Source organism: Paramormyrops kingsleyae, chromosome 6 (genome assembly GCF_048594095.1).
Source record: "Paramormyrops kingsleyae isolate MSU_618 chromosome 6, PKINGS_0.4, whole genome shotgun sequence".
NCBI classification, from domain to species: domain Eukaryota; kingdom Metazoa; phylum Chordata; class Actinopteri; order Osteoglossiformes; family Mormyridae; genus Paramormyrops; species Paramormyrops kingsleyae.
In genome coordinates this window covers 11668012-11693859 of record NC_132802.1, presented here as the reverse complement: position 1 = coordinate 11693859, position 25848 = coordinate 11668012, and the positions used below count along the sequence as shown (strand labels likewise).

Sequence of the window (25848 nt, the reverse complement as noted above, 5' to 3'; positions counted from 1 at the left end):
TGGAAAACAAGACCAAAGCATCAACGGGGAACAGGAAACAGAACAGAAACACAGAACAAGCACAGGGGCAAAAGCCAAGACAACACCTGACACAAGATGGGAAATGCAGACAGGCAGACCAGGAAGAGAGACACAGGTGGAATACCAACGGGCGGAACGGAAGGGCCAGGAGTGAATGGAGGGACCACAAGGGGACGAGGAGCTGAGACAGGAGGGACAAAGGGACGAGGAGCAGACAAGGAAGGCCAGACAGGGAAGGCCGGGGGACAAAGGGGAGCTCGAGGGCGCCACAGTGGGCGACGGGTAGCAGCTGGAGGGGCCGCAGGCGACAGGGAGGCAGGAGGGGACCACGAAGGGACCAAGGAGATTGGCCGAGGGACAGACAAAGGGGACGAGGAGGGAGTTGGAGGGGGCACCAGGGGAGGTGAGGAGGGAGTCGGAGGGGAGCCTGATGCAGGCAAGAAGGGAGGTGGAGCCGCGGCAGGCGACAGCGCAGCCACAGCCGGCTAAGGTGCAGCAGACCGAGGAGTCGAAGGAGGGGGAACTGCAGGCGACCGAGGAGTCAATGCCAGGGAACCCGCAGGCGACCGATGGAGGCGGGACCGAGGACTGCCGACGAGGCGTCGGAGGGTCTGCTGGTTCTCGGTCTGCTGTGGTATGTCTTCTTGGAGATCCATCATTCTGTTGCGACAAGGGATGCTCATACTGATATATAAATATATATATATATATATATATATATATATTAGGGGTGGAGCCGAACCCGAATACGGTATTCGGAAAGGCACAAATAATGTGTTTTTTACGAATACTTATTTCGAACAAATACTTAAAAAAATATTTGTATTCGGGAACAAGAAAAACTTTATATCAAAAAGCTGCGTTTCCTCTTGAGACCGCAGTGCATGCCCGGATGAGTGAGTGAGTTCAGGAGTCGGGGGGGAGTAAAAGAGGTGACTGACACAGGCTGCTCCACACAGCAACAGAGAAGGCTCGGCTGAGTGAAAAAAGACTTAACTGTATCACTATTTTTGTACCTTAACTGGGTTCCGGAGGCAGTTTATAACTTTCGGGAAGCGGAGTTTGATCGGGAGATTATTCCATTACACTGCATTATTGACGTCTGCAGTCAGGTGCTCTCATGTTCGCTCTGTTTACGTAGCTCTGTTAGCTCGGTAATTTAGACAATAGGCTGTTGACAGAGTAACGTTAACGTTTGGTTAAAAAGGTTAAAACAATGCTTGTGTAGTTGTGTCGAATTGTATGCACTTGTAGGAGTTATATGGTACGTTTAAGTTACTCTGTCTACTGCATATCCATAATTATTTTAATGGATATAATTAAAGAATACTTACACTATAACGTAAATTAGAAGTGCAACGCAAAAAAACTGGATTTTTACGCCTATTTTGAATTTTACTCGAATACGAATACAAATACAAATACTTTTCCCCCCTCAACAAATACAAATACAGATACAAATACCGGCTGCTTTGCACACCCCTAATATATATATATATATATATATATATATATATATATATATATATATATATTTAATTATTATTATTAGTAGTAGTAGTATAAAGTTTTGGGGCATAAATATGCTACACATACGCTATTTGTTAACTCATGGGGCGTTATCACGTGCAACCACACATGACTTAATTCAGACGTATTTTGCCGGGCAAGCAAAATGAAGCGAGTGAAAAGAAGTACTTATTCTTTTTATTTATATTAATTTGCTTTTCTCTGTTGTCGGAAACGCTGCAGGTGCGTGAAAATTGTGTGAATCCAGATGTGAATGTGTGAATCCAGATTCTGTTCTTGATATGTTCTGTGTGCTGTTGTTCGCACATGTTAAAATAAAACTGAAAAAAAATGTTCGCATATTTAATCAGACACTCCTCAGTGTGACGCGGAGTGACAGAGAGTCGGACCCAGATAAGCAAGGCAAGCAGGGTTTATTAACCGGTCTTGACACAGCAGCTGAAGTGTCCAAAACGAGAGGCAAGAATCCGAGTCGGGGGCAGGCAGGAAGGTCGAAGTCCGGGATGGCAGTCCGACGAAGAGGTACGTAGACGAGACACCGGAGAGGAAGGCAAAACAGGACACTGGGCTGGGCAGGCTGATCAGGAACGGGAGCTGGGCTGGAGAGAAAAGGTAAGAACGAAAGGCGCTGGACAAAGGTAAGACTGACGGACACGAGGTAAGCGGGGAGACGAGAGACAAGAAGCTGCTCGGTAAGGCACAATAGTGACATTGGCTCAATACTTCGCACCATGGTTTGGATCCTACTTCCTTTTATATCTCCGATGATGAAGTCAGAGTCGCTACACCTGTCGAGTCCCGCCCCTCCGGGACCGGGAACGTCACACTCAGTTCTATTTTCATTCAATTCTAATTTAATATTCTAATATTCTATCTGATCAGTTAACGATTAATATTCGGATAACGAACGGCGGTTGTCGGTTGGGAAAATTAATCGAAATGAGCATCCCTAGTTGCGACCATGCTCCGGGCGAGTGAGCACTGAACGGGGAAGCAGATTCCGGACACACGGAAGTCCAGCAAACGGGGTTTATTGCAGGCACATGGTAGACAACGTCAATGACAGATCTGGGAAACGGATGAAGGCATGGACTGAAATTAAGGTGTTAATTCTAAGATAATGCAGCTAACAGAAACAGGAACTAACAGTGTACCGGCAGGGCAGGGTGACCTGACCTAGACGGTTGGAAAATAGAGACAGATGGCATAAGCGATACTTATTTAACTCTAGCCTAACACAAGGAGGGGTGTAAAAGTGCTGATGCGATAAAATGCAGGGTGGGGGGACATGTACTAACTAACTGGAGCAAATGTCAAAATATGTTGTTGTCACGTAGATGGAAAAATACCAAGAAAGGGGGGGAACACCCCGGAGGGCCTAGCTATAAACTACTGTTCGAGCTTCTTGCTGTACATGCTGAATGTCAGATAATCGCTCCCTGATTGCAATCTGTCAGAGAATAAACTGGTGACTTGCAGCTACTCCTCGTCTCTGCTGTGAATCTCTTCTCATCTACGGACCCTGGAGGAGTGCGGCACCAACAATTTACACTAAACAAGCCGAAAATAACATCAAATAGCTGGGAACAATCAGGGTAGTACACATTGGTAATGAGGGGGCGTGGACGAGCTGGGCGTGACAGTTTCTCCAGTCTTCACCTGTCCAGTTCTGGTCAGCCTATGCCCACTGCAGCCTCAGCTTTCTGTTTTTGTCTGACAAGAGTGAACCCCAACATGGTCTTCTGTGTTGTAGCTCATCCACCTCAAGTTTCGACATGTCCTACATTCTCGAGATGCTTTTCTGCTCACCACAGTTGTGCAGAGTGGTTATCTGAGTTACTGTAGCCATTCTGTCAGCTCGAGTAAATGGTGTCCTGTAGTTGTGTTCTGGGCATACAGCAACTCTGGATATAACTGGTCCCTTGAAGTCCGTTATAACTGGATTTTACTGAAGAATAATTTTACACTATGTATTGGTCCACAGTTATTCCTAATGAAATACTGCCATGGGTATTGCGAATAAAATGCTCAGTAAGTGTATGATCAGGGTCGCACAAAAACATGGCTGGGCTTCCCAACTCGATCCAAACCAAAGCTCCCATTTGTTTTCCATGATCACATACTCAGTCCCCCCCTAGTGTCTGGGCCCCTGAAAGTCTTGATCAGTTTAAGGGAAATTAAATTAAACGTAATATATCCTCCTGAGACCCGACCTATTAATTTATGTCCATTGTAGTGGACATTGTATTTTTGCATTTATTTTTTCACTGATGTTGGGAAACATATTTATTCTTGTTGTGCACTAAAGAAAGAAAAAATCTAAATTGTAAGATGTTATTTCCTTCAAAGACAAATAACCTACAATTGAAGGACACTTTTTTCCTTGGGTCTCAGGAGGATATTGTCACGATCTGCTCCGTTCGATCATGATGTGCGCCACGGCCACCTCGTTACCTCGTGTTCATCCCTAATTGTTCTCATCTGTGGCCTGTTCTGTTCACCGTATCCTGTCCATATTAGTCCGCGTCTCCCACTGTTTCCCAGATCGGTCATTAATGTTGGTTTGCGTAGTGCCTGTCCTGTCCTGTTCTGCCCGTCTGTGACTATTAAATCCACGTTTATTGAACTTCACGACTCCGCTTGCCTGCTTCCCCGTTCACCTGCACGCAGATCATAACAGAATGACCGATCTCGAACAAAGCACGAAGCAGCAGTCCGAGCATCACCGGCTCAGGCTGCTGCAGGAATTCGTGTATTGGCGCGCCCAGCCAGAAGTCAAGGAGGACCCTGTTGCCCTGGATCTTGCTAACTGGGGCACGGACCTCCTCGAGAAAGAGCGCCCGGCAGGTCAGGACTATCCGCTGACGAAAACAAGGAAATCCCTTCAGCGCCTGAGAAAGAGGATTTCGGAGCGACGGGACAAGCGCGTTGCCTGGAGCCTGGGCAACGTCTCTGAGCCGGCTCCGCCCTCTACCTCCAGCGGCAAGAAAGAACGGCCAAAGCAACACCAAACGCAACACGGGGAGGAGACCACGATCTTCCTGGGAGCCTGCTCTCTGCTCCTTGCCTGGGATGACATCGCCCCTGCCCGCCTAGCCAGCTTCCACGGAGAGCAGCCGCCTCCGTGGGTGGCTTCCTTTCATCGGCCGGAGCGTCTGGGGCAGGGCGGAATACGCGCCATTAGAGACACTATTCCCCGGATCCCCAAGGCCCTTAAAGGGACAGCACCTGCACGCCTGGCGCCGATCGTGGCGCCGATCTCACACCTGCCTGCTCCGGACCTGCAGGCCATGCCGCCTGCTGCTGCCGCCGATCTGCCCGCGGCACTGCCTGACCCGCCTGTCCTGCCTGACCCACCTGTTCTGCCTGCAGTCCCTGCAACTGCCACCACTCTGCCTGCAGCACTGCCCGAGGTGGCCGCAGTTGCGCCCCCTGCTGGCCGCGTGATGGCGGCACCCGCTGCGGCGCCCCCTGCGGACCACATGATTGGGGTGCCTGCCGAGGCGCCCCCTGCTGGCCACACGTCCAAGGTGCCTGCCGAGGCGCCCCCTGCTGGCCAAGTGATGATGGCGCCCGCCGAGGCGCCTCCTGCTGGCCACACGCCCGCGGCCCTGCCAGAGGCCGCCTCTCCCATCCAGCCCGCGGCCCTGCCGGAGGCCGCCTCTCCCGTCCAGCCCGCAGCCCTGCCTGAGGCCGCCTCTCCCGTCCAGCCCGGCTCTCCGGTTCAACCCGGCTCTCCCGTCCAGCTCGCGGCTCCGGCTGCACCGCCCGCGGCTCCGGCTGCACCGCCTGCGGCCGCGCCTGCTGCCTCACCAGAGGCCCTGCCTCTAGTTCCCCCAGCCCTAATGACTCCTTCGCCCTTGCCCCGACAAGGCCGACGCTCCCCGGGACCCCGCCTTTCAGTGTCCCGCAAGGGACGGGGACACAGGCGTCGGGCCCAGGTCCCGCCCGCCCTGCCCCCTGGCTCGACCGTTCGGCCCCTGGCTGTCGCTCGGTGGCTGCCTGCGGGTCCTCCGGCTCTGGGTCGGCGGTCCCCTCCGGGTCCCCCCCCGGTGCCTTGGTGCCAGTCCTCGGCGTCGCCTCTGGCTCCATGTCGGTCGCCTCCGGGCCCCCCTTGCTACGCCGTCGCCTGCCGCAGCTTCCCCCTCCTGCCCGCCTTCACTGGTGTTCCCTCCTGCTCCCTCCATGTCCCCTCTGTCTCTCCCTCGTCCCGTTCCCTCGGCCCCTGTGTGGTTCCCTCCTGCTCCCTTCTCCCTCTCGCCTGCGGCCCCTCCAGCCGCTGCCCGTCGCCCGTCTGGGGTCCTTCGGGCGCCCCTTATTCCTCCTCCCTTTCCCTTTCTGCCTCCTGTCTCTGCTCCTCGTCCCCCTCTGGTTCCTTTGTTCACTCCTGGCCCCTGTGTGTCGCCTGTGGGTGTTCCTTCTGTGCCTCCCGTGTCTCCCTTCCTGGTTTGTCTTTCCGCGTTTCCTGTTCTTTGTCGCGTCCTGTCTTTTGGTTGGTCTTTGTTTCAGTTCTGTGTCTCGGTCCTGTTTCCCCGGTTTGGTCTCCTTCGTCGCCTCCCTTTGGGGCGCGCCCGGAGTGCGCGCCTTTGAGGGGGGGTTCTGTCACGATCAGCTCCGTTCGATCCCGATGTGTGCCACGCCCACCTCGTTACCTCGTGTTCATCCCTAATTGTTCTCATCTGTGGCCTGTTCTGTTCACCGTATCCTGTCCATATTAGTCCGCGTCTCCCACTGTTTCCCAGATCGGTCATTAATGTTGGTTTGCGTAGTGCCTGTCCTGTCCTGTTCTGCCCGTCTGTGACCATTAAATCCACGTTTATTGGACTTCACGACTCCGCTTGCCTGCTTCCCCGTTCACCTGCAGGCAGATCATAACAGATATCATTTTAATTACATTTTATTAACAGAAACATTTATTTTATTGTTTTTTTTTTTTAAAAAAAAGGAGACAAATCAATGACCGGATATTTTTTTAGTTTAATCGATCAAACTAAATAAGAATAAAACTGATTTACATCGCTAGTACTACTGCCATATTCCCTATACTACTTGGGATAGGCATCTACTGACCCTGTCCTAATTGAATACATTGTGCCAGAAATATTACAACCATTTTAAAAATGATTAATAAACGATTTTTTAAATTAAAAAGAGAAGGAAAATTTACCTGGAATTTATAGCTGGTTACATGGTACAACATGTAACGATTGTTTTATTGTCTGAACGTAAGCATTTTTAATTTTGTAGTTTTTCGCAATATTTCTAGTACAGTACAATTACCGGGAAATTTGCTCTCTTCGATCACAGATGCAAGGACCCACCCAGTTAAACTCCGACCACAACCCCCCTCCCCGACCGCATCCAGCTGTTGTCATACCTGCCAATCTCGCCTATAGACTATCCCACTTATTATCATTACCCTATCAAAATCAAAAAGCCACTATACGAGTCACGTTTAACAATTGCCGGATCTTGCACTTCCGGCTTCTGAAGGAAAAAAAATAATAATAAACAGTCCAATGAGCATCAACTCCGCTGGTGTAAGTCACGCCCCTTTCATTTTATAGTTATGAAATATCGTTTCGTGCCTGTTTCGAACTAGCTATTCTCTTCTTGCGATTTTTCAGCCTGCGAATCCCCGCCTTCTTTCTCTGTCTGTTTCCTATCTGTATCTGCAACTCCCCCCACTGTACGAAGTGGTAGCCATCTTAATTTGTTCTGTCTTTCTGCTCTGCTCAGTCCGTAATAAAACACCTAACCTGGGCAGACAAAGGCGAGGAGGTCGTGTCTTTTTTCGCGTTTGCACTTTGTCGCCGGAGAACTTCTTTAAAATTGTGCGTGCATATGCATCAAAGAATTGGCATTAAAGTCTTCTGCACGGGCGACGACAAGGTAAAGCGACGGCATACGCCGGCAATCCAATAGCTGACGTCTAGCAACCTTAATAGAAGCAAATTTTTGTAATTTCAACGTGTAAAGTGTCTTATTTAAGCGACTTGTTTTGGGTGTACCGTTGACGTGTTTTTTGTGGCAGTAGCAAAAATTGTCTCACACTTCTGTTGATATTATGTTGGTATATGTAGCAGACTACTCAGCCAGTTAATTGGGTACTAACGTTGGTGTTAGAGGCTGAGGTGCATCTTGCAATTTTGTGAATTGCGGTTGAGTTTTGCTTCTCATTTGTGAGGCAGACTGTAGCGATGCAAGTACAAAGTTTATCTAAGAGGCTGTTGGCACTGGTAACCAGTTAAGCGGTTCATTGTGTATCCGGCTGAAATACTTATTTAGATCAGTATTACAGCACTTATATTCGTGGTCTGTCTTAATAGCTGGTGTGAATCGAGTATGAATTACAAAGACATCCGACAAAACCTAAGTTTTTGCAGTATAACGGGGGACTGATTATTCCTGGCTGCATCTGTACAGCTAATCATATGTATCTAGCAAGCCACGTTGGTGTATGCATGGTTTACTTTTTACTGCAGTTGTCCTGTATGAAATACGTCATTTCTCGGTTCTCTCTGCTTGTTGGGTAACACGGATAAACGATCATCTGAGTAGCTATTTCGTTTATCGACTTTTCTTATGGTTTAATGGGTTAGAAATACATAAGTTTGTGTTTGTTTACGAGGGGCTCTAGCCGCTGCAGGAGCCTTGGTGATGTTTGCTTTCCCCATCGTATCTACCTGCACGTAATACTCCAGTTGTACTAATTAACTTTACAGGGACTTCTCAATTCAGATTAATTGGAAGTCATGTCAGGAGTTTGGAATGTATGATTCCATAGAAACGATGTGTAACAGATGGTAAGCATCCCACACTCTCAGAAAAAAAGATAAAAATGTGTACCTTTGCTTGTCATTCGCACTGTACCCTCAATACCCTACAGAAAGCCAATTGTACCCTTGGCTGCAGGTAATTGTACATTTTAATGTACAGAAATGCAGCCTTTCTGTACCACTGATGGTACATGAATGCTGTTTGTACCTTTGGGATGTTCCTTAGAGTCAATTTCTGTACCTTAAAATGTACAATTACAAGGGCACAGCCCCAGTGACAAGCAAAAGTACCAATTTTTACCATTTTTTCCTGATACTGCAGTCTTAACCACAAAAACCAGATTAATCCATAAAGGTACCAAAACATTGTGTTTGCAATTCTGTTCGGCTGTATTCTTATGCTAATGGTCTGATTTCAAGGAGCCTCTTGCATTTGTTTTAGGAATTCAGAAAAGCCGTAATATGACTGCAACCTTGACTTGATTCAGTGATTATTGGCCATGAGTAGGGTTTTTGCGAGAGACAAGAAAATTTGAATTATTGATAGGTCAGAGGTCTTGGTTTCAGTTTTCTATTGCAAAAAATTAAAAGGCAGGAGATAATGACTCCCTTGCTTTTTGAACTGAGGGTTTTGTTTAGTAGAAGAAATCCAACTACACTGAGAAATGAGGAGAGGGATGGGCTAAGAAGTAAAGTGTAGCCTATTTGGATTATTACTATCTGTACAAATAATATTAAGTTTATAATGCTCAAAGGACCAGATGTCTTAATACATTTCCATAAAAAACAGAAAAGTTATTGTGGATTTTATTATGAGTTGATTTAAGTAGTTGCTGAAATTGTTTGGGCAGTCAAGCATTTGTTCGCCCAGTTTATAAAAACATAATAGAGCTTCACGTGTATGTACATTACTTTAAAAAGAGAAATGCACACCCCTGGGAGAAAGTGGGGGAAAACTGGCCTGAGACACTTAAGATTCAACTTGTGACACTTCAGGACATATACACTCACCTAAAGGATTATTAGGAACACCATACTAATACGGTGTTTGACCCCCTTTCACCTTCAGAACTGCCTTAATTCTACGTGGCATTGATTCAACAAGGTGCTGAAAGCATTCTTTAGAAATGTTGGCCCATATTGATAGGATAGCATCTTGCAGTTGATGGAGATTTGTGGGATGCACATCCAGGGCACGAAGCTCCCGTTCCACCACATCCCAAAGATGCTCTATTGGGTTGAGATCTGGTGACTGTGGGGGCCATTTTAGTACAGTGAACTCATTGTCATGTTCAAGAAACCAATTTGAAATGATTCGAGCTTTGTGACATGGTGCATTATTCTGCTGGAAGTAGCCATCAGAGGATGGGTACATGGTAGTCATAAAGGGATGGACATGGTCAGAAACAATGCTCAGGTAGGCTGTGGCATTTAAACGATGCCCAATTGGCACTAAGGGACCTAAAGTGTGCCAAGAAAACATCCCCCACACCATTACACCACCACCACCACCAGCCTGCACAGTGGTAACAAGGCATGATGGATCCATGTTCTCATTCTGTTTACGCCAAATTCTGACTCTACCATTTGAATGTCTCAACAGAAATCGAGACTCATCAGACCAGGCAACATTTTTCCAGTCTTCAACTGTCCAATTTTGGTGAGCTCGTGCAAATTGTAGCCTCTTTTTCCTATTTGTAGTGGAGATGAGTGGTACCCGGTGGGGTCTTCTGCTGTTGTAGCCCATCCGCCTCAAGGTTGTGCGTGTTGTGGCTTCACAAATGCTTTGCTGCATACCTCGGTTGTAACGAGTGGTTATTTCAGTCAAAGTTGCTCTTCTATCAGCTTGAATCAGTCGGCCCATTCTCCTCTGGCATCAACAAGGCATTTTCGGCCACAGGACTGCCGCATACTGGATGTTTTTCCCTTTGCACACCATTCTTTGTAAACCCTAGAAATGGTTGTGCGTGAAAATCCCAGTAACTGAGCAGATTGTGAAATATTCAGACCGGCCCGTCTGGCACCAACAACCATGCCACGCTCAAAATTGCTTAAATCACCTTTCTTTCCCATTCTGACATTCAGTTTGGAGTTCGGGAGATTGTCTTGACCAGGACCACACCCCTAAATGCATTGAAGCAACTGCCATGTGATTGGTTGATTAGATAATTGCATTAATGAGAAATTGAACAGGTGTTCCTAATAATCCTTTAGGTGAGTGCACACACACACACACACACACACACACACACACACACACACACACATATATATATATATATATATATATATATTTATTTATTTTTTTCCCCAATAATAGGATATATATATATATATATATTTTTTTTTTCCATTCTATACCTTATTTCTGAAATCTGCACTGAAACTAAAATCAAGGTTTCAACAGTTCAACCAGAAATATTGGTCAGTTTCCCCCTCGGTGTTTTCATAGAACCCCATGAAAACTCCCCCTATACTAAGTACCAAAAAAGCTTGTGAAGTTTTTCAGCCGATTCTGGGCAAAACCTCACAACCAATGGTGAAAATCCACCATGGAAATGAAAGTGAAGTCCCCACTCAAGTCAAAAATGACCTCAATAGTCATATCCCACTGATTTTATTTATTTATTTGCTTTATTTTGTAATCAAAATAATAGTCTGATCTGACAATCTAACCTGGACCAATATTCAATTTTTATCTGCCAGTACCTACTCTTTGTGGCTAAGGATGTTGTGTTGTAAGTTGAATGCTGCTTTTTCATGTCCCTAAACACAAACTTGAACTGAATTGCTCCATTAAATGCACCATGTTTAAATGGACGAAACCGTAAAACATCCTGTCATTACACGAAGGACAAAGGACTCGAGGGCAGATGTTGGTCAAAACAAAAGGGATTTTTATTGAACTAAACTAAACAAAAGGAACTAGAAGTAAAAAGAACAGTGAGGGATCAAAATGAGAATGCTGGAATGGCCACGACCTAACAGAAGGTACGCCGTCAGTGGCTGGACTGGGGAGTACAGGACTGGGAAGCACATATACCAGACTGAGGGAGCTAATGAGAGGCAGCTGGGAGTGATTAACACAAGGGTAGGAATGAGAGGTAAGATAAACGAGTAACAGGTGTGGCTTATTAGACCCACGTGAAGGAGGAGACTGGAGGGTCAGGTAGATATGGCAGGCACACCCCTTTAGGAAAAAACATTATGGAATGACCCAAATTAAATCACCCACAGGGTCCCAGATCACCCTCCCAGATTCCCCTGGAAAAAAATTACAGGTGCTCTTACACCAAACTTATGTAGAAATCCTAAATATTATATCTATATATCTAAGCGTTTTGAAACTACAGCCCTTTATCATTTTTAATTTTATCCAGTTTGCTGAATGAGCCTTTTGGTCCAAGATTCCCACATTCATATCTCCTTTGATGTGGCATGTTCCGCTTTGAAACGTTACGATTAGGGTTAATTCTTTCTTTACAATTCAAAAGTGCAATCAGATCAGGTAAATCTTAAGTACATTTCCTCTTCCAAGGCTCTGAAAATAGCAGAAAATTCAAAATATAACATAATGCCCCTTTCAAAGCTTCTCACTGAAACAGTATGCTTGATAAAGCACTCAGGTTTTTTCCCTTGTCATTTATGACATATTAGGCCATGAATATGGAGTAACAATATTTATTACTGTTATAGGAGTGTCAGAATAATGTTTTGAAATGGGCAGTATTTTCAGTTCCTCAAAATCACCTATTTTCATGTCCTCTTTTGAACATGTGGGCAGTAAACCATCATTTTCATATTTTTACCATGTATTCCCATATATCTGAAGATGAGCCAACAAAAATTTGGTGTTGATGCTCAGCTTTCTTCTGGCAATATATTTTTTTTAAAAGAATGAACTGTCATACTCTTGTATGCAATATTTGTGTTTTGGTTGAATTTGTACAAGTCAGTCCTGCTACAGTGCAACTCATATGTTTCTTAAAAACTCGCATTCACTAAAATTTTGTACTAAAATACACATCCATTGGGAAAAATAGGGTTAGGGCAGGGGTCTTAAACTCAAATTACCTGGGGGCCACTGGCTATGTGGTGATACCCCAAGGGGGCCATGTGATAAATCATACACAAAGAAAAAAAAAGTCTTCCATCTTTTTCAAGTGAAAGTTTAAATATATACAGTCATTCTGGTGATCTGGTCAGTATTTGTTTATCACTTACTACCAGAAACACAGCATTGCTCCTGCTGAGTAAGATGAGTAAGATTTGCATTGAGGGACTTGACAGTGGACACTCGGAGAATAGCCTGGACATGGCCATCAGACATTAGACAGCCTGGGTCTGTATTGTGATTTATTGAAGTTCATAGTGGGGGAAAAGTGTCTCACAAAGAAATGTGCTTCCAAAGAGACATTACCTGCTTGAACTATTTGGGCAACTCTAGTGAAGATGAGGGTAACTTGTGCAATCGTGAAATTGGGCAGTCATGTCTGGGTCTGTTTGCATCAGTTAAACTTTGCTTTGAGGTCTGTGCTGCACTGTAAGTCTGTGAAACGCACTATTATTGTTTATTAAAATTTCACAGTTTTATATTGAAAACCACAAATTTTAGCAGCACTCTGCATGTATTGTTTGCATAAAAAATACTTGCTAATAGACAAACCACGACATTTCCTTCCCAATCTGAAGTTCCAACATCATGCATTGAACTAAAAGTTAACTTACCTGGCATTTGCTATGAAGTAGTGGGTGGTGGCCATGAAGAAAATGCGACCACACCAGACTTAGTCCTCTTAAATGGCTGAAAAATCTCCAGAGTGCTGTAACTGTTTCCACCATCTTTTTACCTACATAAAACGAACCCACGCTGCTTCTTGCACCTGCACACGTGTGTCTGGGAATGGTTGAGCATAGAGATTTTTTTTTCTTCAAAGCACCAGTTTTAATAATAATAAAAATTTAAAACGATAATGCAAAGTGTCACGAAGTCTCGCTTTAGCCATCATTGGTCAGGAGTAGTGAGCCACAGTCACCCTGCAGTCGGGCATTCGCACAGCATAAAAACAATGGATTATGGTATGCAGATACTGAAAAGAACCGCTTCAGAAGAATTTTTTGTTCCTGTTTTTGGCATCAATATTGTTCACTTGTATAGCTGTTTTTGCGAACAAATAGTGTTTTTTGCTAAGACCATATCACGTTTTAGTTCACATTGTGCTTTTCTCTCCGACTGAAAATCACACAAATACGAATGCGATTCCGTAATGTATTAGACTTTGGTACCAATATATCAATTTTGTTAGAACAGACTCCCGGTGTGATATCACGCGTTGTAGCAGGACTAACTAGTAAACAACAGTTTTTGGTAACATTTTACTTGAAACTCTCATCTAAAATGCATTATAGATACCTTCAAAAAGCATCTTATAGCATCCATAATGCATTATAATGGTCAGTATAAGAATGAGGGATGCTTTGTAATGTATTATGAAGGTATCTGTAATACATTATAGATGAGAACTTTTTGGAGCTTATAAAGTATTATCAACACTGTAATGCCTTATGACCGTCAATAAAAAATTCTGTAATGTTTTATTCATTCTTATACTGACCATTATAATGCATTATGGAAGCCCTCATCTTTAATGCTTCGTAGTGCATTAAGAAACATCCTTATTTTTTTTTTTGCTATTTAAAGTTGAAACCCCTGAATTATACAAACCTTGTTATGCTACACACATTCAGATAGTCCTCCTTTCTTTTTAGACAGCCGTTACAAGTTGTTGCTGTTGGCAACAGTCATTTTTCTGTAGTTGTATTTGTAACCATTTTAGCCCTTATAGTGCAAAATTGCATTATGATTGACTCATGAATGCTGTTGTCTTTTTTTCCAATCTTTTTATACTATCAGTAGACTTTTGTGATTCTGCAAAAAAAAGTTATTGAACCAACAACATTGAGACATAAATTTTTATGTCATTCTAATCTACACTGTCATTCAGATTTCATCCAGCCAACTAATCAAAATAGGTTTATGTAGTCTGGCATTTTAAATAAGGCATGCTTCTGAATTGACAGATGCAGAATGTTTTTATGTCTAGTTTACGAAGTGCATTAACTTTTAATCTGAAAAACATTACAACTTGCCTATCCACTTACTGAAATGAATCTTCCCCAGTGAAAATACTACTTTCAGGAGTTTTAATAAAACAGGGCAATTAATTAAAATTGTCTGCATCTGTTGTAATAAGGCTGGACCAATGCCAGTTTTTGAATATTTTATTACAAGCTAATTACAAACTCAGTTGAAAGTAGCACGTACTCCGTTCTGCCAGGGCAGACGTTAAGGTATGCTAATATGGAAGTTCATGTGATATACTTCTGTTTGAATATTTGTTTTTCTCAATAGTCATAGCAACTTAATTTTACTATACAATGCTGAATATTATTTTTTAAAATATGAATTAATATATACTTTTTATTTAATGAAGTATGTATTTTAAATTGTATAAAGTGATTTATTTATGCCAAGAATTGTTAGTTGTGCTATGCACTTGCCAAATATGGCTTTTTCTTTGATCTCTGCAACTAGTCATGCTTGCTGCTTATCGTGGTTGCTGCTTTCTACTGCTAAGCCTGATATATGATGTGATCCAAAGGTTTTGTTTAAGGTCTTAGTGTACTACTTGGAATTTCAATGGTACCTCAGAACTCGATCTTAATCCGTTCAGAACTCGGGTTCGAATCCTAAAAAGTTCGAGTTTTGATCGAATTTTCCCCATAGTAAGTAATGGAAAACCAATTAATAGGGTTCCCGGCCCCAAAAAATTACACCTAAATATGTTTTTTTTTTTTAGCATTTAAAGACAAAATGAACGGGATAAAACAAGAAGAGCATGTACTGTACTAAACACATCTAAGCACATTTATCAAAACATAATTTGTAAAGTAAGAAAATAAATGTATTCAAACAATGTGTAAAGTTAAAAAAACAAAAATAAAAACAATGTGTCCTGCCCCTATCAGCCGCTTCTTCCATGTGCCACGCCCCCTCGTTAACCCCGTGTGGAATCCCTGTGTGATCAGCCGTTTCTGGTTGTTGTCATTAGTCCTATGTATTTAGTCCGCGCTTCAGTTTGTTTCCCCAGTCTGGTCATTGTATTATCTGTCTGCGTTTTGCCTGCCTTACCTGTAATTAAACTCCGTATTCCCCGATACCCTGACGTCTTCACCTTTGTCTCCGTTCCATACCCGCTCCGCAGAACAATATTATAATAATTAAATGTATTAATGGTTTATTATTAATGATATTAAAATAATTAATAAGAAATCTATTTTTAAATATATTTTATTATTATATAATAATTACCGTTACTATCATTGTCTAAATTTTTTACTGACAATATATGTATTCAGCTAGTGTAAACATGCACGATGCTATCACAGCGAATGCGAGGCTAAGACTGAAGCGTTACCATTTGTTTCCAGTGAGAGACGTGCCGCGTGACTCATTTCCCCGTGCGTACAAGTTATCTTGGGTCGGCGTTCACGGTTTGACTTCTGAGATTCAGATTGAGTTCTAGGTTATTTTTTTTCGAACTGGTTGGTTCCACTTTTAAGAAATTCAATTTCTAATGAGTTCGAGAACTGAGGTACCACTGTATTTGTTTGTGAATTTCACCTAGGTTTTGCTTTGACTGATCCAATGAAGTAAAGTTTCCTTTTGTAATTAGTTCTGACTCTGAGTCACTCCTGTTAATAGTGGATTTAGAATCCAGCAGGTTACCTGAGGCTTGAAAAAAAATCAAACTTAAATAAAAAAAAAAACCCTCAGACTAATGTCTTGTCCTTTAATTCCTTCAGTGGCGGTGCACCATTGCATTAATGATACTGTTGCCACCAGAACAAAAAATTAAAAGAAACTTTTTAATTTTGTCATGCAGGCAACCTTTGACGAGTGGTGAGAAGTGGGGAGGATTGATCACATGATCCAAAAATATGGAATAAATCGTGTCCCTTATTGGTTCAAAACAGGTCAAAGCATTTAATTTCACAATATAGAACAATCCTGTACAACACGAACTCTACTCTGAAGAGGTCTCAAAGTTCCAGCCTGTGAGACAGTTTTATATGGCTTGCAGCATGTTTAAAATTTGTTAAATCTACCCCACAGATCAATCTTTACTTTTCCACAGAATGAAAAAAAAATATTTATTCCACTAATCTGCACTGGCAAGTTTATTGGTATCGATGATATTAGACAAAAATATATTGGTTATCGGTATTGGTCAAAATTTCCGTATCGTTGCACCACTAATACTACCATTTATTTTGGTGCCACAAAGAAGGCCTCGTGCATTGCATTTCCTCACACATACTATCCATTGTGTCAATAGCCATACAGCAACCATGGAAACAGGAAAATAACCTGAAAGCCATTAGGGAAATAATGGATCTACATGATGATTGCTTCAGTAACGATCTCTTCCACCCTCTTCATATGGCGTGCACACACAGCAATGTAAAAGCTGTACTGTATATTGGGGGCATAGAAAAGTATTGATGCATCATGATGAACTGATTTTATTAAGGTGGTGATTCCACTGTATCAATCAATTTTTGCTGGCAAAATTTTTATTGCCAGCTGATATTTAAACTTTATCAGTATTCAAAGTTAGCAGCACCAGAGCCACAGACACTAAAATCTACTAAATTAATGGAGATTACTCTGTACCATCAGCCATGTAGTGGAAGATGAGAGATTTTGTCACCTCATTCACCACTCACAAGATGTATCTAAGTACCTGCAGCATGTTTATAATTCATTATTTAATCTGACCCACAAATCTTTGTTTTGCTTTCCACAGAATAAAAATCCACATAATCTGTGCCAGCAAAATCCCCCCCCTGTTTTCTTTAATGTGTTTGATTTTTTCTTCTTCTGTATAGTAGTTGGTTTTTTGACAATATCTTTGTATTCTATTAATAGTGTGTAATTAAATTCCTGAGGTAACATTTGTGATTTTTTTTTTCAGTGAGGTTAAAAAAGATATGAATTTAGGTTGTAAAATTAATCCAATAATTGATTAATCTGATTGTGATATGAATGAAAGATTTCCAATTAGGACTGGGCTGAAAAACATCATCTCGATATTTTAGGTTACTGTATCGATAATCAATTGATATTGATATTATTAAAAATTTTCAAAAGTTATTTTAAAATGTCAGGACTAAGTCATGAATTATGGTTTTATTCACATCCATGTTTCCCAACTGGAAAACATGAAAAGTGCATTTCTGCTGAACAATGCAATATCACATAAGATGTTAAAATATGAAAAAAATATGTAAACAAATATTTCAAGTATGTAACACATAGGTTCTTCAGGTAAATGCTTATATCCGAATAAGGTATTATATGACATTTTTTTCAGTACCGTTGTGTTCCTCTGCTGAACTGTTCCACATGAACCAAAGAAAAAGAAACAACAAAAAAAGAATAACAAATTAAGTAAATATGTACAGAGCCCTAGAAGGGACCCGGAGAGGGGAAAAACTGAAAATTTTAAAAGACAGTTTCATGTTTCAAATATTTAACAGCTAGGTTGTTCAGAAGTTTACTGTATGGAGTTAAATTGCAGCCACATAGTGCTGCAAACAAATGTGTGTACTGTAAACAAAAACACATATACTGCAGACAAAATCAATGTATTAAGATTTCTTTCTTTGCTGGTTTTTGAATATATATTTTACTGCATGTGCGCTGACCTTTGCAATATTTTTTTCCCTTTGTGCTACAGTTTTCTTTGCATTTCACTATTTTGCCACTTTTTGACAAGGTGTGGGTGGGCAGGGCTTTGTGGGGGGTTTCTGCCCCCTGATCAACAATCCATATCACCTGCCTGATTTGTACCTCACATGTATGCACATGCCTAGCATTTTTGAGCATGCGTATATCACGTTACTTTTTCTGGTACTGACTGATCTATTCATTTTGTCATTTTATGTCTACAATAAAATCAATATTGTATGTAAAAATGTATCGAGTATAATAGACAAATTTGATACCTCGCTCAACTATATTTCCAATGCAAAGAATTGCTTCAATAATCATAATTAGCCAACGATTTACATCCCTAGTGTATATCGGTTAATAGCATTGTAGCACAAGTCAAATTCATAGCTGATACAGCCCATTAATAACAGTTGTCTATTTTACAACTGCAAAGTAAATTAATGTTACCACATCAAATTTTTAATAGTTGTATTACATTTGACTAGTATGGTTTGAGATTTTTTTTCGAAGTATTTGAAGTATTTTAATAGACAATACACAATTTAAATGGATAAATTGTATATATTAATTTTACTACAGCTAGATGCTGAAATACATTAATTTCTTTTGACAGTAGCTTGTCCTCTGCATAACACAGTTGACCTAATGATTAAATGAAGTAGTAAATTTTTGTAGTAAATTAGCAACATTCTGAAACATATTACCAGTTTGGTTAATCATCTGGCAGTTCATGAACTCATCTGTTATTTAATAGGATGAGAAAGCCCTGGATATTTTCGTTTGAAAACAAAAGTGTTTTCAAGCAGGACACAGACTGTGCCGTTCACTACTGCCAAGTCCCTTCTTTTTTACCCATCCATTCCCATAATCATTAGCTAAGTCTGAGGAATTCCAAGGGAAACAATTGAAAGTAGTGGTCCAGTTGTTTAAAAAAAAAAAAGTACGTCTGGAAATTACTGATGTCTTGAACATAGTGCAACACTATATAAATGAACCCCGATTTAAGCCTGTGTTTCTCTGTGCATATTGTGCAAGAGTATTGACGATAGTAATTACTGCAACAGATACCAGAATGCATCAAAACAGATTATTTTCGCATCATGATTTAAAGTATCATTATTAATCGTCTTGCTAACATATTTCATGCCTGAGCTTACCTGTGCTCCATTTTGTGTTTCGGGGGTAAAATGGCTGCCAGACAGAGCAAACCATGTGACTGCAGCTGTGCTTTGTGCTGGAGAAGCCGAATAACCTGTAATTGTGAAATGCCTTCATTAGTGCATGAATGTTTAAGTAATGGTTATGCAGACTGTTCGGGAATAAATGGCAAGGATTATAATAGTCTACAGAAGATGATTAAATGGTCAGGTCCTCTAAGATTGCCGGTCCAGGGGTATAAAAGGAAAATGGGCTTGAATCATTTGAATTGATGGCTCTTCTGTTATCATTGCAGTGGGTGCGAGAATGTTGGCCTTGATCAAGTGGTCTTCAGGTTAGACATCATGGTTGCTGTGTTTTTTTTTACCTCTATTTCTGCTCCTGGATTGTACCCGTTTCTCATCAACTGCCGTCTACTAGGGCGGTTTTTACTATTGTGTGCATTTCTGTGTGTGGGTGGAAATGAGAGTATCACATCTTTTGTGCAAAGGAACCCCAGTGCTTTAATACTCCTTCCTGACATAGCCTTATATAGAGTAAGCTAAAGCCTTTATGCGCTTTAACATATGGAACATTTTCAAAAATTAAAAGACATCAACCAGAAAATGAAGATTCCTTTAACTCTTGGGTGAATAACAAATAAGGCTTTCACCAACTGAAAAATGTTAGGTGGTGCAACCAAAAATGTATATTTTACAATTATTTTATTCCAAATGAAAACCTTCATAAATTAACCATTTAAGTTTCTGTAATGCATCGTACATTGTTAATTGCTATTTGTTTTTTGAATTTATGATTAGTAATAATATTAATTGTGGTTGTACCATCTGCATTTTAAGTCATTTCAAATTAAACAAACATATCTTTGAACACCTGCACAAACGTTTGTTCTTGATATCTAATGTATATGTACAACTTTAAAAACCGATAGTTGTATCATATTACAGTATTTTAATGTTTTTTTTCATGGGTTGTACCATCTGACATAAACCGTGCAAGAATAACAGTTGAAAATTGACTTTTTTGTCAATATTTGATTTATATCTTTCGCTGTTCACAGGCTATTTGCATAACCAATTGACAAAGAAAGCGTTTCAAGTCACACCCCAAAGTACCTAAGTACCAAAGAAGTATCCCAGTTGATTTGGCGCTTTTGGTACAGGAACTTTTAGTACTGGTACTCAACTGGAAGTCAATGGAAAAGGGGAATGTGCAAAAAGTATGGTACTTGGTGTTGTGGAAAAGCACCCTTTGAGAGTGAAGGAAACTAATTAAGGAATTAATTCAGTTTTAAGTATTAACTGTAATTCATGTCTTTGTACGTCACACCCATTTTGAAATATCGCTTAGAAGCTTTTTAAAACAAAAGAAATATGAATTGTGCGGTTAAAAAAAAAAAAAAAAAGCAAAGGATGGTTTGGGAGTCGCTAACTTGGACTGTTTTGCGAACTCGCTGCAGCTTGGGATACAAGAGGGGCGCCATCGCAACAGTGTAACTGAGCTGACACCAATGGGAGAAGAATTGTGTTAAAATTTTAAGCATTTGACACTTGTATATACTTGTTTTGAATATATTCATATTTAACTGCAAATGCCTCAAAAACACTTAAAACAAAACGTACAAATGAGGTGGAACAGTACGTTATGTATGTTTGTAGTAGCCTAATTAAATATTTTTTGTCATACATTTTTTCCGTCTATTTACTAGCTTAAAAAAATTAATATATAAAATATAACAAAGTAAAAAGAGCTCTTGTATCGGAATCCGTATTGGTATCAGCAGTTGTGTATCGGAATCAGATCAGAACTGAAAAAATGTGGATCGGCCCATCCCTAATCAAAATACAGCATTGAACAGTCAAGGTCATTGATGGGCAAAGTATGTGAACTTCTAGGATAATGATCTCTTCAAAAAGTAATTGGAGCCCAGTGTTCCAGTGAGTTGAGATATGGTTTCAGCCTGCCCTGCTGCGCAACCACCTGAATTTGGTTACTTGCTCTTCACAACAGACTTGTGTTCAAGTATGATATGGGCCAATCCCAAGAAATCCCAGCGGTACTGCAGAAGAGAAGCTGTTGAAGCTCATGAAACTAGAAAAGTTTTCAAAATTGCTTGCATCATGCTATATAAGATATAGTTCCAGCTGAAAAACTGAATATCGAATATGAGGTGCAAGCTGTGTATATGAAGCAATGTGATTGGTCTGCGTCATCTCATAATTATGTCTTAGTATCTCGGCTTTTCATATGTAGTGAAAACAGGCATGCAAGCAACACATCCCAAAAAATAATGTATCAGCTGAATCTATTTAATACAGAGGAATTGGCTGAAATATGGAACTGCCATCCGAGTGCCGTGTATTGCCAGTGTGTATTAATTAGTTAATATAAGGGTTCACATACAATATTTGTTCTATAAAGATATGGTAACGAAATGTGTGTGTTTTAATGTCTTTGTTGTAATGGCTTCGACTGGAAGAAAATTGGATCACGTTAATGGAGCCATTCATGCAGAAACCCCGATAATATCAACAAACTTTTTCTCACAACTGTATCAATCTAAACTGCACTGGTTATATATAGCTGATGTATTATGGCCCTGGGCAAACATCTGACATAATTAAAGGGCTGACAAAAATATGGATTATTTCCTTTGTTTACTTGCTGGTCAGGTCAGTGCCCTAGAAGGATGGGATGTACAGTTAAGGAAACTGTCCTTGATTAATTTTGGAATAATTAAATATGTCTGTTCACCCACTGTGTCTCACTCCCCACCCGCCCAGTTTTTTGTGCATTTGATCTGATAACAGTGGGCAAAGCATCCACAGAAAACAAGCAAATTAATAAGCAAGACAAAAACTGGCAGGAAAGTAGAGGTTTTACAACATGGGATACAGCAGAGCTAATTCACTTCTAGAATCTTATGCAGCAGAACAGTTATTCTGTTCAACCCCTTGATGCAACAAATGAATAAATAATAAGCGCAGCATAACCACCAGTGTTTGATTGTGGATTGAGTTGTTTGTTATGCAGCCCATATAATGGCAGCCAGTTCTTCAGCATGGCCTAGCTAAGCGGTCTGACAAGCTGCCATTTTCTGTAACGAATTGGATGAGCATACACTTGCCTTCTGCTTGTAAAAACCAAATTAGCTCATATAAAATGAATAAGATTGAGATGGTGTTTTGCCTTTACCCTAGCATTAACCGAGTGGGGAGTTATCTCTGGAGCACAGTTAAGATCTGGACTGCTCTGTTTCTGACGGAAGAGTAAATAAGGTTCGTCTGACATGGGAAGGGTTGATGGTAAATCTGCAGGGAGTTTGCTGTCTTCTTTGTCAAGTCTATCAGGCAAATTAGACCTTTTTCTTTCTGCAGGTGTTAGAGGTGTATAATACTCATACAAGAAGTATATCCTCTAACATGGAACCAGCTTGTAGTAAGATAAGAGGTCAGAGTAGGCAGGGATGTGGATCAGTGGAGGAGCTGCCTTCTGGCCACCCAGGCTCGGTACATTTGAATGACAAAAAACCCTTGAAGTCGCATCTTTATCGATAAATGTGACCGTGAGTGAAAACCTAGAGAGGTTACTTGTTTTGTTTTTGAGATGATCCTTTTGTGCTCTGTTGCTGATGCCCAAGCATATACTTGAGTATCATGCAAACTAATTTCCATGCTTCTTCCATTTTCAGGGAACGTCTTCTCCAGTAATTTGAGTGATTCATGCAGTTTCACTGTTGACATACAGTTGGCATGAATTGTGAAGACGAGGTTACAGAGAAGGCAGTGCATTCCTGGTCCAGGTTCACCTCGGCTGGAAAGACTGCACTTTTGGAAGCCTTGAGGGTTTTTAGTCCCATGTCCAAGGATCTTCTGGACACTGAGATACAGCTGGTATCCTTTCTTCAGGGCCTCAAAGAAGAAGGTCATAAGCCCACTGTGCTGAAGAGCAAGGATGTCTATGGCTACAATTCCTGCACAGCAGAACCAATTCCGGAAGCAAAGTTATCAAAAATACAGGAACCTTTTAACAAGGTTCCAAAGTTACAAAAATCTGGTAAGCGACGCAGAAGGAAACCTGGTACCAAGAAGAAAGAAATTAATTATACACTCTTGAGTGCAGCGGCTAAACTCATTTTGAAGAATCAACCTAAAATTCTATTGACAAACCTCTCAAGAGAGACTTTAAAACGGACAGTCCATTCCAAGCGACCGGTTTTAAACATCAGGCCTGTCCAGATGCCATGTCTTAAACTGACTAATATCAAAGGGCCCTCTAGGGGCCATACAGCAAAGTTGCAGATTCATACAGGATTAGGGTCTCGATCAGTTGCTTTGCCCAACTCCCACAGGTTACCTGGACTGTCAGAGATACCTGTGCAACCACTGGAACATTCAGCAAAAACTGCTAAAGTGGTAGCTTTGGAGAAAAGAATGGTTTCCTGCCCAATAAAGTTGGGAGTGATGCTGAAACGAGAGACTGTTCCAGCAGTACATGAGAATGGTAGGGTCTTGAAGGAAAGCAACAACTACAAACCAGTGCCCATAAAACGTCGCAGATCCACTGTGGCTAACAAAAAGCTGGGCTTGAGGGATAAGGGTGCAGCTCGGGTGCGGAAGAGAAAACGGCATGAGGAAGCCGAGGACAAGATGCTGAGGAAGACGGCTAAAAACGGAGTCTGGGTTGTGAAAGGTCAAGAGGATTCCAGGCTAAACGAGAACAATCTTAGGTTCAAGGTGATCAAGGTGGATGATTCCATCACAGATGAAGAGGTACGAAGAAAAGCCCAGAAGATTTTGCAAGTTAATTTGTCGCCCGTTATTGAAATTCAACCACTCATCACTTACCCCGTGTAAATCATACTCATGCTACAAAAGCTCTGCATGATCCCTGCAACTAGCTTTTATTTTTACTTTTCTACCAATGCCTTGTTGAGCCTGAACTCAACGTCGAAGCATTTTTATAATGGGAAAAAGACATTTAGGGTCGAATTTACCCTTTCATCCAGCAAAGACAACGTATGTAATGTCTGTGTTTCGCCTTTCCTGCATTAAAGGGACAGTGCACAGTGTAGGAGCGCAGTTGCTAGATAGTGGAACAATTATCACCTTTCATGTGTCTTTTTTTTTTTTCTTTCGAAAAGGGTGCAGGTTTAAATTTTGACAGTTTTATATGGTGCACTGTGAAATGACATTTCATCCGTTTTGTTAAGATAAAGGAAGCCATGGTGTCATATTACTATGCAGTATCTATAAAGCTGTTTCTTTAAAATGGCGACACAGATTAGTGTGCTGTATTGTAGGTTTTTATTTTAGTATTTGGCCATACCCTAGAATTCCATTTTTGGGAAGATTCCTTTGTTCACCTGAACATATTTTTATTTTCATTTAAAATCATTCACTTTAAGGGCACCTAGTGGCTTTTTCCAAAGCCTCTGGGGAAGATTCTGTTGGGTTTTGGTTGAGATTTAAATAATGCATCAGAATGCGCTCTTCAGACTGTTCAGAAATGTGTGTGCTGAATTTCATCACTTTGTATTGCAAGCATTTTAATTCAGGGCATGATTAAATGGCCGTGTTTTGTATAAAACATCGCATCCATGAGTAGATACTTATATTGTGGCCCAGTTAGAGAGAGCACATTTCATTTCCACTTTCCTCATGCAAGGTAAAACAGATTTCCCTTTGGAGAATCCAGACATGGTAACTGATCAGTGGGCTGCTCCTGGACTGAATATTTTCTCACCTTACAAAATACACTAGCTTCAGTAATAGCTCCATTTTATTTAAAAAAACATTCAGTCTAATTATTTACAAATGTATTTCATACTTGGTATTACTTTTACATCTCTAGAGTACAACTATTTAAACAAATGTTGGGTTTTCATACTTACCATTGACCGTTAGTATGTGCTGCTTTGCCTTTAATGTAACTTGGGTTTGAAAATAAAGGTCTCGACCCTGTACTGGGTATGCATCCGGAAGATGGATGGATGTGTGAAATAAAAGCAAAACAAACCCTTCTGATGAACAGTTGGCATTGACAGTTGTTCTTGTGCCAAACAGGTCCATTTGGTGCCTTTATGTTGCTTACATTTTCTCCAATATTTCAAAATGATCTGTAGAATAACTTGGATTGAGTTCTACTTTAAATTGCTTCCAGTGTTTTTAGATATTTTTTTTTTATCTAGTTCCTGAAATGCTTCTTTGCATATTGACTTAGCTTTTTGGTTCCTGAAATACTTCCTTCTTATACAGAGTATGGTATTTTCCCATGCTTGCTTCAGGGTTTTGACTTGACACTGGACAAAGGCAACAATACCAAAACAAATGATGTGGATTTGAGGTTGTGTTCTGGAGAACCGGAAGATGCACTTTCTATAAAGACACGGTAACTTCCCCCTGTGACATTTTCCAATTTCTGTATGTGTAACTTGAATTTAAATGTTTGAGACTGGCAATTTTCATACATAATTGTTTTTTGTAAAAATGACATCATTTTCCCCCGCCAGAGTGGTCTTGTGAACAATGCTGATTAAACATTTGAAATCTGTACAGTCAA

At 41.1% G+C, this 25848-nt stretch overlaps 1 protein-coding gene across 3 annotated transcripts; it reads left to right on the top strand.

The window, feature by feature from the left end:
• Window positions 1-1927: 1927 nt before the first annotated feature.
• LOC111855786 (coiled-coil domain-containing protein 71-like) lies at window positions 1928-25848 on the top strand. Of its 3 annotated transcripts, none has more exons than XM_023835170.2 (2): window positions 1928-2073; window positions 22979-25848. In XM_023835170.2, exon 2 carries the CDS (start codon window positions 23040-23042, stop codon window positions 24141-24143), a length of 1104 nt encoding a protein of 367 aa, XP_023690938.1. In that variant the 5' UTR covers window positions 1928-2073; window positions 22979-23039; the 3' UTR covers window positions 24144-25848. The 3 variants fall into 3 exon arrangements, with proteins under 3 accessions (XP_023690938.1, XP_023690936.1, XP_023690933.1); XM_023835168.2 differs by lacking the exon at window positions 1928-2073 and adding an exon at window positions 6992-7091; XM_023835165.2 differs by lacking the exon at window positions 1928-2073 and adding an exon at window positions 7107-7443.